Source organism: Ictidomys tridecemlineatus, chromosome 10 (genome assembly GCF_052094955.1).
Source record: "Ictidomys tridecemlineatus isolate mIctTri1 chromosome 10, mIctTri1.hap1, whole genome shotgun sequence".
NCBI lineage: Eukaryota > Metazoa > Chordata > Mammalia > Rodentia > Sciuridae > Ictidomys > Ictidomys tridecemlineatus.
Genome location: NC_135486.1, coordinates 133,390,813 through 133,403,022, shown reverse-complemented (window position 1 = coordinate 133,403,022; position 12,210 = coordinate 133,390,813). Strand labels below are relative to the sequence as shown.

Genomic DNA, 12,210 nt, shown 5'->3' with positions numbered 1-12,210 from the left:
TAATAATTAAATGTAACCTCCAACAATAAGTAAAACTGGAGGCTACAAAAGAAATTCTTAGGTAGGAATGCCTGATAACTATCAAAAGGAACTGCCAGAGTAGTTTTTAGTTTAAGGCCCACAGATATTCCTAACCTACGCAGGTAGGCTTGGTGTTTGTTAGTATGGTTATCCAGCCCTAGGTAACAAAATTTAATAGACACAGGTCATACTAGTAAAAGGATTTTGCAAGATCAAATGATATTAAATTATTAAACTATCCCTTAAGGGAAAGGACATCTGTAACCCTAAAAGTTAAATGTTGTGTTTACATCGCTGACATTTCTGGCAATATGACAAATATCCTTAAAGATTTACATGCTCAGATAGAAGCCATGTCCTCAACATGGAAACAATATCTTAACTCCTGGTTCTTGGTACTTCCTGGTAGTAAACATTGTTAGCCTTTGTCTTTGCCATCATACTCATTGGCATATTTCTGTGCTATGGCATTTATTGCTGCATCAATCTGGTTTCACTACTAATGAATTCTTGTTTCTCTTATAGACCACCCATCACTCGAATGGCCCTCCAGCCTATTACTTCTCAATTGGACTTTTAGCATGGACCACTGGATAGACCCGATATTTTTAAAGGGGACTCCAAACTGCTTGCCCCGACATCGCCCCTTTTGTCAGCCTGAAGAAGCCAGAAAGATTTTCTTCGCCCCCTTTCCTTACAGCAGTAAGGAGTTCCCAAATTAGAGGGGGGAATGAAGCCAGATTTAAAGTTAGGTAGTTAGTGTAGTTAGGTAAATCGGGTCTAATACTGAGTGAAATCTAAAATGGAGGCCATGCTGGGAACGACTCAGGGAAAACACAGGACAACTCATGGAATGTTAATGAAGTTCCGAAAAGGGCCTAGGCCAAAGTCCACCTGGAAGTATTAATGAACAGCCCCCAACAGATTTGAAGACAGCCCATCCCAAAGAAATGTTAATGAGCCCATCACAAAGAAGTGATAATGAAGTCCTTCCTGCTCAGACTACTTCTTTGGCCCTCCTGTGTCCCACCCCTGGGGCCTTCCAACCTACATTCCATGACTGAAAGAACTATAAAAAGGGGAAACAACCACACTTCCACGGATTCCACCTTTTGGGTCCCCTTCTTCCTCCGGGAGAAGTTTTTTCTTCTGTCCTTTAATAAATTTCTAATCTCTACTCTGACCTTGCCTCGGCGTGCTTCTTTGGTGTTATTCTTCAACAACGGGGAGCAAGAACTCGTCACCGGTCAACAGCGGTAACACTAGGGATTGAACTCAGGGGCGCTCGACCCCTGAGCCACATCCCCAGCCCTATTTTATATTTTATTTAGAGACACGGTCTCACTGAGCTGCTTAGCACCTCGCTTTTGCTGGGGCTGGCTTTGAACTCTCCATCCTCCTGCCTCGGCCTCCCTAGCCGCTGGGATTACAGGCGTGCGTCACCACGCCTGGCTGCATAATATTTAAATCAAGTTAAACTTGTCTGTCTCTTTGAACATTTATCATTTCTTTATGGTAAAAAAAAAGATTTAAAAGTCCCTTCTTCCAGCTGTGTGAAGTGTGTAGTACATTATTCTTATCTGTGGGCACCCTGCCGAATTTCTTGATCCTATCTAACTGAACCCACACACCTGCTGTTCAGCCTTCTCCGTCCCCTGGAAATAGTTAGCATTAAAAGCCACATAGCTCCTCGACATCATGTACAGCCAGGAGAGTGAGAAGTTGCACTCCATTTATGTATGATGTGTCAAAGTGCATTCTACTGCCATGTATAACTAATTAGAACCAACAACAACCACAAAAAACTCAGGCAGTATGGGAAAATTATCAGGCTTAGCTTACATATATAACCAAGTAAACTACAAATTTAAAAATTTCTCATATATGACTTTGAACAACACGTGCGGACTGAGTAACTTATAGATTAACAAGTACATATAAAGTGTCACTGAACATTATTTATCCATAAATATTCCTCTAAAAAACCAACAAACCTTCTAATAAAACAGAATAAATTGATTATATGAAATATAAAATAAAAAATACTGATCTCCCTGGAAGGATCACTGTTATTAGAAGTGTAATGACTGCATAGACTTAAATCCTCTGGAATTTACACAAGGAGGATCTTGACATTTCGATGAACACAGCATAACGCTCAAGTCAACTGTAACTTCAAGGACTGGTAGGAATCATGGTATTAGTAACCATGATAATAGGAAAGATGGTGGAGTGAGAAGGACGCCATTACCCTAGGTACATGTATGATTGCACGAATGGTGTGACCCTACTTTGGGTACAACCAGAGAAGTAAAAAAAATGTGCTCTATTTGTGACCAATGGGTCGAAGAGCATTCTGCTGTCATGTGTAACCAATTAGAATAAATAAATAAATTTTAAAATAACCATAATAAATGGCTTTCATTGAGTATTTATTCTGTGCTAACACGCTACCCAGATAATTTTATTTCACCCCTCACAACAGTTCTCAGGTAGGGTTATTACTGACCCCATTTTACAGGAAAAGTGACTGATCCTTGGAGAGCTTGAGTGGTTGGTGTTAGGTGATGGAATCGGGATTTTTCCTCAGGTACCCTTGCCTCAGATGCGTGCTAGGCAAACATTCCACCACAGAGCCACATCCCCAGTCCCAGAACTATAGCCTGAACCTTTAGAACATTCTCTTCTGAATCTTAACATTAATATTTCTTCTCATTCAAATCAAGGTTTTCTAGAATTTTCTCTTTCTAGAAGCAACACTTGTTATCTTTCTCTGGGTCGTAGATGTTATTTCTCCCTCCTCTTTTCATTGAGTCCCAGATGGGTTTCTCTCTAGCGGCCCCTAGCTTCTTTCATCGCGGTGTGGGACTGGCAGGCGGTGACTCAGGGACACAAGGCACAGTGCCATCTGGTTGTGGGGGCACCGTTCTGGTTATGGGCCATGCAGTTCAAATAGCTAGCTACTTCTTTCCATGAATTTTTTTTCCTGATTTTTGAATATTTTCTAGGAATCCAAAAAGAGATATGAGGTGGATAAATGATGTATGTGCCTTTATATAAGAATGATCTTACTAGGAGAAATGGGGATCTTAGCTAGCCATTCTGTAAGAGCAAAAAAGAATTTGAACAATATGAATGCATATCCATACCCACACATTTCCCTTCATCTCTGTGATTTAAAATGGAATGAAAGAAACATCATGGGAATAGGAGATGGTCTTTCTGATTCTCTTTCACGAACACATCTTATATAATGGAAACGTTTACCATCACTGCCAGATAGAAAAGTATAATTATGGTCCTACTAACATATAGCCTATTTGTTAGCAGCAAAAGGCTGTTTGAGCAAAACCTCATGATACATATTTACTGGGGGTGGAAGGATAGGTGGGGTGCGGGGGTGAGTTCAGTTTTCCTGATTTGGGCCAATGCAAAGGATCCGCTGATGGGGGCATTCCTAGAACCGCTGTCTCTGTTTTAGAAATTGCAGTTAGACATAGAATTCCAAATAATCCCCATCAACACAAAGGATGGGGGCTGAGGGCGTGGCTCAGTGGAAGAGCGCTTGCCTAGCCCATGTGAAGCCCTGGATTCCATCCCCAGCATTGCAAAACAAACCAACAAGAAACGCACAACAGAACAAAAACATAACCAGAAAAACTGACAAACGGAAACCACCCCTCAAACCAGAGCAGACAGCAACCATCAGGAATGGCAAGTCCCAGCCAGGACCAGGACAGATTGGGCTTATGTGACCAGACCCCCAGAATCCCCTGCTAACAAATGGCACAGGCAGGTCCCCGTGATTTTGGGAACCTCTCAGTAAAGCGCTACAAACATGTAGATCCCATTCAGTGTCGCCTCGGGGCAACAGATGGGTTGAGCAATAATTCACATACGATGGAGTTCACTCTTTTAAAGGGGGGCACACTTTCATATGTTCACAGTGTGCAACTGTCACTATAATCAACTTCAGAACCTTTTCATCCTCCCCCAAAAGAAGCCCTATACTCCGTACCTCTCATGCCTGTGCCCCACTGTGCCCTAGGCAACCACTGATCTACTTTCTTTCTGTATGGATTGGCTATAGCTATGCTCTCTCTACAGATATGGATTCTAGATGATTCATGCAAAAAGAATTGTACGGTGTATGGTGTTGTGTGACAGGAACCTTTCATTGAGCATAGTGCCTTCAGGTACCCATGTTGTGGCATTTATTGTACCAGCTGTCATGCATTATCTCATTTAATCATGGCAATAGTCCTCGGGGTAGGTAATACCATTCTCGGCTCCCTAGTTACCATGAGCTGAGCAGAGTTCCTGCACCCTGCCCTTCCTCCATGATCTACCTCTCCTCAGGGCCAGAGCACTGGAGCCGGCTGACCATGGACTGAGACCTCAACCCACGTTGACCAGCGAGAGACCACGTGGTCCCCACTGAGATGCCATCAGGGTCATTCATCCACCCATCACTATAATCTTTAATTTTTTAAACTTTTATTCATCTCTGATTTCTTTTTTTTTTTTTTAACATCCTGCTTTAAAACAAGTGGTTAAAATTTTGTTCATAGCCTCAAATAAAAGTGAAAGCAATTAGGGGAAAAAAAAATTTACAGATGAAGGAAGCGAATCTTAGATTGAGTGACGAGTCACACAGGGTCATGCAGCTGGCAGGGGGCAGGGTCAGGGCGTGAACTCAGACCCTTCAGATTTCAAAGGCCGTATTTTTGAAAACCATGCTGTTCTGATAAGCTCCGTGTCGCTTATGTTCGGAATTGTCAACACGCACGATAAAGCTTCAAGTGACCGGGATGATATCGCATTCCTCTCCCTTTCCATCAGCCAAATTGACAGTTGTGAAAGGCTTTCACGCTGGCCCCGGCTGCCCTGGCTCTTTGTAGCCATCCAGCGTCCCTCTGAGTCCTTGGCATTCCCAGCAGAGACACTGCACCCGGCCAGGCCGGGAAGCCAGGCCGGGGAGAGCCACTCACTAGTTCCACGCAGATGGCTCCTCCAGAATTTGGGGCATTGTGGCCCTTGACTCACGCAGACAGACAGGGTTCTGGCCCCCGCTGTGGAAGGGATGGCTTTGTCCTCTAGGATCACAGAATGTATCACGCAGTTTTAGAAGACAAATTTATCTTTTTTTTTTTTTTTTTAAATGATAGAACAACAGCTGCTCAGTCTAGAGGGTTAGAAAAATCCAGAAAATCAAAAAGACAAAGATCTCCCCACCTCCAGTCTCAGCTTTAGAAACAACCCCTGATGGTATTTATTGTGCATTTACTCCTGGTCATTTTACTTCCCAGGCATTCAAAACATTACTGATTTTTTTCTCTGATTATGAAAGTAATATATATGTTTTGTAGGAACATTGGTGAATACAAGCAAAAAAATTTATGATCATGACATCCGTAGGGTGCCATTATCAATCTTTTGGTGTAAGTCATTTCTATTTGGACCCCACCCCACTCTGGGAATGTGTGCATCTATGAAAACAGATGCACAGTATTTTTCATTTAATTTCTATCATTATCATTCCATGAAATAAATAATTCGTATGATTGAGATCCTGTCGTATGCTTGAACTTAGCCCAAAAGACCAGGAACCCATTCTTTATATGAGTTCACACCTTATATTTAAACTGTTATAATGTCTTCCCTGTGACATTTCAAATTCTTTGTAAGCATCATTTAAAATAAGTGTACAGTGTTCTATTGCGCATTTATCATAATTTACTCAGTCATTTCTTATTTGTAGGATATTGGATTCTTTCTAGTTTTAATATTTATTCGATACTGGGAATGTAATTCAGCGGCTCTCTGCCACCAAGTCACACCTCCAGGTCTCCACCATTTTAAACTTTATTTATTTATTTTTTACATGGTGCTGAGGATTGAAACCAGTGCCTCCCAAGCTAGGCAAGCGCTTTACCACTGAGCTACAGCCCCAGTGCCCCCAGACCTTTTTTATTTTTACTTTGAGAAAAGCTCTCACTAAGTTGCCCACATTGGCCTCAAACTTGGATTTCTGCTCCTTCTGCCTCTGAGTTTCTAGGATTACAGGTGCATGTGCCCAACTTAGTTATTCTTTAGAAACTGTCATTTCGGTTATTATTTCAAATATTCTTCAGGCAGATTCCTAGGAGTTAAATTTTTAGATCTAATGGAGTTCTTTTTTTTTTCTTTTCTAAATTATGAAGTATACCTGAACCCAAGAACCATTTTTATTTGAAGGGATACACGCCCTTTTGTTTATATGTTATATCTGTAAGATTCATTGAGTCTGTTGGTAGTAGGTCGGTATTTTTCATTGCCGTGTAGTTTTCCACTGTATGACTTAAGTAGACACCTTTTACTAAGAAGATGTGTATATAAATGGCCAATTAGCACATGAAATGAAGCTCGACACCATTAGCCATTAGGGAAATGCAAATCAAAACCACAATGAAATAGCACTTAATGCTCACAAAAATGACTACAGTCGCGAAAATGAAAAATAAGAGTTAGTAAGCACATGGAGAAGTTGAATGTCTTGTACGTTGCTGATGGAAATGTAAAATGTCTCAGAAACTATGAAAAACAGTTTGGCAGTTTCTGAAAAAATTGCACATAGAATCATCAGATAATCCAGCAATTCTACTCCTAGGTATATACCCCAAAGAATTTAAAACAGGTACTCAAATACTTGTACACAAATGCTCACAGTAACCAAAAGGTAGAAACAACTCAAATATCTATCTGTTATATGTCTTCATATAAGAAGGGGAGGGTTACAGGGGGTTGAACTCAGGGGACATCCGCTGAGCCACATCCCCAGCCCCATTTTTTTTTTTCATTTTATTTAGACACAGGATCTCACTGAGCTGCTTAGCTCCTTGCTTTTGCTGAGGCTGGCTTTGAACTCACGATCCTCCTGCCTCAGCCTCCTGAGCTACTGGGATTACAGGTGTGTGCCAGCGCACCCAGCTAAAATAGTTGATTTAAATGTTACATGAATTTCAATAAAAAATAATGTAGTGTCACATTAATATAGTATTTTTCTTTAAGGCTTGTGGGTTTTTCTCTTTGTTTATTTAATTATTTTTTTCAGTGCTGGGTTTGAGCCTCGCCCCCAGCCCCAGGATAGGTGTTTTTTTGTGTGTTTTTTAACATATCCTTCACTGCAGAAGGATGAAGGCATTTTCCTATATTATTTTGCAAACATTTTTCAATAGTGCTTTTCTCACTTAGGTCTTTAATCCACCTGGAATTTATGTGTGTATGAGTGTGTGTCTGTGTGTGGGAGGGAGGGTGGGGAGGACCAGAGAGAAAGAGAGATATGCATGGGTCTATTTTGGGGCTTTCAATTTTCATCTTATGTCCTTTTTTTTTTTTTTTTTTGATGATGCTGGGGATTGAACCCAGGGCCTTGTGCGTGCAAGGCAAGCACTCTACCAACTGAGCTACGTCCCCAGCCTCAACCTATGTCTTACGGCTTTCTAGTGGGTCTTGATGTCTGGGCTTTAAGTTCACCTTATATTGTGGTTTGGAGACAAGGTGTCCCTGAAAGGTTCCTGTTAATGCAGGACTAATCAGAGTGGATGGATTGGGTTGTGACAGCTGTAACCTAATCAGTCCATCCACCTTGGAGTGAACACAAAAGGTGGTGACTTTGGCAGGTAGGGTGTGGCTGGGAGAGGGCGGCCCTGGAAGGATCCATCTTTCCTGCAGCCCCTTCCCTTTGCCCTCTGCTTCCTGGCTGCTCTGAATGGAGCAAGGCTTTTCCACCAACCCTTCCACCATGATGTTCTGCCCCACCTCGGGCCCAGAGCAATGAACTCTGCCCACCATGGACAGAGCCTCTGAAACCGTGAGCCCCAAATAAACTCTCCTCCTTTAGGCTGTTCTTGTCAGATACTTGGGTCACAGCAATGAAAATGGGATTCCCACACTCTACCTTGTCCGTTTCTTCCATGTCTCTTGCCTGTGCCTGGGTCTTTGGTTCGTTCATGTGATTTTAGGATCAGTTCATCAAAGTTTATTTCAACTCCTGTTCTTTCCTATTTTAATTGAATTGCATCCAAGAGAATCTTCATCTTTACCATATTGATTCTTTTTACCCTTGCACATGACAAATAAATCTTTCCATTTCTTAAGGGTTTTTTTTTTCTTTTCTTTTTTTTTTCAGTGCTAGGAATCGAACCCAGGATCCTGGGTATGGGAAGTACAGGTTCTACCTCTGAGCTGCACCCCCAGCCCCCATTTCTTGTTTCAGTTATTTTTTTTAATTGTTACTTAACAGTGCAACATAAAACGACTTAATCAATAGTCCCAGTGACACAAAGTAATGATTTTCTTCTAAATGTTTTATTTTGCTATTATGATTATATTTTTAGTTCAATTAATAACGTTGTAGAGGGCTGGGGCTGGGGCTCAGTGGTAGAGCGCTCACCTAGCATGTGTGAGTCTCTGGGTTCAATCCTCAGCACCACATAAAAATAAATAAATAAATAAATAAGGGTATTGTGTCCAACTACAACTAAAAAAAATAAATATATTTAAAAAAATAATGTAGGGAAATCCTACTATTTTTTATGTTCATCTTGTTTCCGAAACTTTGCTCTTATTCATTTTTATCAGCCTCTCTGTGGATTTGCTTGCATTTTTCTGTAGGAAAATAGACTGTCTGGAAAAGAAAGTTTTGTTTCACGTTTCAATTCTTATTCCTCATTTATTTTTTCTTTTCTAATGAGGCCCAGAAATGGGAATAGCAGGCATATTGTTTCGTCCCCAACTTTAATGGGGATGCTACTGGAAGTTCAGCTCTAAAGGTAATATTTGCTGTATTTTATAGTTTTTCTCTGGAAAGTTGAGGAAATGTACTCCTTTTCTTATTTTGCTAACAAAAAATATAGACATATGACTGCTAATTTCTTAAAAAACCTTTTCTGTATTCATTGAAATAACCAAACAACTTTATCCATATTTATGAAAATGTAATATCTATAGATTTTCTGACCTTGGGCCATATTCCAGTTTGAGAACCAATCCCATTTGTGTGTGTGTGTGTGTGTGTGTGTGTGTTTCTCAGCACTAGGAATTGCACCCATTGCCTTACACAGATGAAGCAAGCACTCTACCATTGAGCTATATTCCCAGTCCTGATGTGTTTTTATTTTAATCTAGTTTGGTATTAAGATCATATTATCCTCCTGGAATGAGCTCTAAAGTGATTTTTATAAAATAAGGACCTGGGTCTATTTGGGTCTGTTGCTTTTGTAGGACTAGGGAGGGAAATAAACTTCGATAGTAATTCAGTTTTGGTAATGGTTATTGATTTTCGTTTTATTTCTTAAATATATTTTGGTAGTTTTTTTTTTTAAAAAAGGAGAATGTTACTCATGTCAATTGAGTGAGTTTTGAACATCTTGCTGTGTCCTGTATTTTGTCTCATTTTGTTAATTTACGTTTGACACAGGGTCTCTCCATGTTGCCTAGGTTGGACTTGAACTCATGATCCTCCAGCCTCAGCCCCCAAGTAGCTGGGAATATAGGAGTGGGCCACTGCACTCAGCTTCCATTCTCAATACTACTCATGAGTATCAATTTTTTTTTTTTTTTGATAGCAGGGATTGAACCCAGGGGCACTCGACCACTGAGCCACACCCCCAGCCCTATTTTAGAATTTTCAGGATCTCACTGAGTTGCTTAATGACTCATGGGGCTGGCTTTGAACTTGGGATCCTCTTGCCTCTGTCTCCTGAGCTGCTGGGATTACAGGCATGTACCATGGCGCCCGGCTACAAGTATCTATTTTAAAGTCAGTCTTGGGAGGGTTTTCAACGGAAGAAATCAGCTTTTGATCTTGTTGATTTTCTTCATTGCTTCTTGGTTTTCTATTTCCTTAATTTATTCTCTTCTCATCACTTTTTCTTACTTAGGTTTCATTTGTTCTTTTTAAATGAGGTCTTTGAGTTGAAAACTTAACCCATTTTAGTTTTACATTTTTAAAACCATTTTAGTCTCACCTTTTTTTTTTTTTAAGGAATGCGTTGTTTAGTCATAAGCCTCTGTCTGTAACAAAATGTCAGAGACAAGAAGTGAATCAAGAGAAAAGGTTTATTTCTGGGTCAGGGTTTCAGAGGTTCCAGTCTTCGATTGGTTGACCTCATTGCTTGGGGCCTGTGACCAGGCAGTGCATCATGTCGAGAGGTATGTGATAGAGCAAAGCTTCTCATTTCATGCCTGGGACTCAAAAATAGAGGAAGAGAAAGGAGTTGGGGTCCTACTGTCCCCTTCAAGAGCATGTTCCCACTAGGCCAGCCTCCTAGTTTCCACCACCTTCTAATAGCACCAAGCTGGGCACTCCACACCTTTAACACAAGGGCCTTTGCGGAACATTCCAGATCCAAGCTATAGCAGCATTTAAAGCTGTCTATTTATTTACATCAACATTTATAAGTTTTGAAGTTGGACACCATGATCTCCTTGCACCTGTAGTCCCAGCTACTCAGGAGGCCAAGACAGGAGCCCAGAAGTCCCAAGCCAGCCTGGGCAAAAATAGCAAGACCCCATTCCTAGGCAAAAAAAACTTATAAATTTTGGCATATGATACTCTCATTGTTATCCAGATCTAAATATTTTATGATTTTCTATGTTATTTTCTTTTTTCTCCCTTGAGCGATTTAGAAGTTCATTATCGATAATAACATTTTAAGTAGCTAAGTCATTTTCTTAAAGAACTGGGTCATTTCACACTTCCACAAGCCATATGGATACCAAAATTTGTCCCAGATGACATGTCTAAATGACAACATAGACCAGCAACCCATGTCCTACCCATGTCCTGATACAAAACATCCTAACTGCAGTCTAGGAAGTCAGTTTAATGATGAAGAGGTTAAATCTGGATTCAAATAATCCAGATTCATGGACTGATGATGCCACTCAGTAATTGTGGGAATTTGGTCAAATAAACTCTGTGCATCTCAAGTTCCCCCCTATGCAAAACAAGGCTGGCAGAATGCTGTCTCTTTCACAGTTATGGGAAGTGCTTTGCACCCAGGTGCCATTCAGCAAACAGTACTGATTTCTATCAATCCAGCTTTGACTGGATTTATTTTAGATGTTGATGGACCTTTATTTTATTCATTTATTTGTATGTGGTGCTGAGAATTGAACCCAGTGCCTCGCACATGCTAGGCAAGCGCTCTGCCACTGAACCACAGCCCCAGCCCCTTACTTTATATTTTCGACGCTGCCATGTTTTGTCAGTAAACCCACCTGCGGGTGTCTGGCAGGTAAAGACCCCGATTCCAAACAACTTCCTTGTCCTGTGTCCAAAAATGTTTCCATCTATTTCTCTTTCAAGTCCATGCAAATACAGACACAGGAATGAGGAGTCAACACAAGCATCCATGTCCCATCTCATGTTCAAAGTATGCACACGGATGCAAAAACCCAGAGATTTCCCCCGAAAACCCACAGAACCCACAGATCTGGGTCCACACTCACGCTTGTCCACACTCCCTACAAAGATGGATCCATCGCCCACAGATAGAGACGGGCTCACCAATCCCACTCAAAACCTAGCATCCCACTGACAGATCGCGTACCACCCACAGTGCCAGACCCATGCAGAGCAACACCACCCTCTCCAGAATGACCAGGAGCCTCGTTCTTACTTTTTTGGGGTTGGTTTTATTTTTTGTGGCTCTTCTTAGAGTTTATCATCTGCCCCTCTTTCTCCCTACCCTGCCCCCAAGCTTTCCCCCTCAACCTCCATTGCGCATGTGCTCTGCATCCCTCCCCCCTCCTGGGTACCAGTCGGGCGCTCCCGGGCGCTGGCGGCGGAAGAGATGGAGCCGCGTCACGAGCGCCCGGCCCCTTAAAACGCTGCTGGCTGGAGCCGCCTCCCTCCCTGCAACCCGCGGCGGGGATGGAGTAAAGGGGGACCCGTCGACCTGCCCGCGGGGATCCGCGATGGAGTTAAAGCAATCTTTATCCACCCATCTGGAAGCTGAGAAGCCTCTGAGGCGCTATGGGGCGGTGGAGGAGACAGCATGGAAAGCGGAGGGACTGGGGAGAAGTGAGTAATAGGGCAGGGGTGCTGGGGATCCGAGAGCTGGAGCCCGGGGTCGCTGGAACCGGTGGCGTGCCAGCAGCTGACCCAGGGACGCGCCCCCCGGGAGGCACCCCCCCCCCTCG

The 12,210-nt window shown here is 42.1% G+C and overlaps 1 protein-coding gene and 1 non-coding gene across 8 annotated transcripts in view; one reads left to right on the top strand and one right to left on the bottom strand.

Annotated features, from left to right (window-relative positions):
- Positions 1-7,403: 7,403 nt before the first annotated feature.
- Positions 7,404-7,473, bottom strand: Trnaa-ugc (transfer RNA alanine (anticodon UGC)). The gene has a single exon. It is a non-coding gene; the product is annotated as a tRNA-Ala (tRNA).
- Positions 7,474-11,807: 4,334 nt separating this feature from the next.
- Positions 11,808-12,210, top strand: part of Bmerb1 (bMERB domain containing 1) — a 110,323-nt gene continuing 109,920 nt past the window's right edge. For 2 of the 7 annotated variants that reach the window (XM_078024315.1, XM_078024314.1), the window contains exon 1: positions 11,808-12,091. In XM_078024315.1, the coding sequence (XP_077880441.1) occupies positions 11,986-12,091 (106 nt within the window). In that variant the 5' untranslated portion in view covers positions 11,808-11,985. The remainder of the gene's footprint in view (positions 12,092-12,210) is intronic. The other 5 variants (XM_040276733.2, XM_021725418.3, XM_021725419.3 and 2 more) reach the window with 3 other exon arrangements.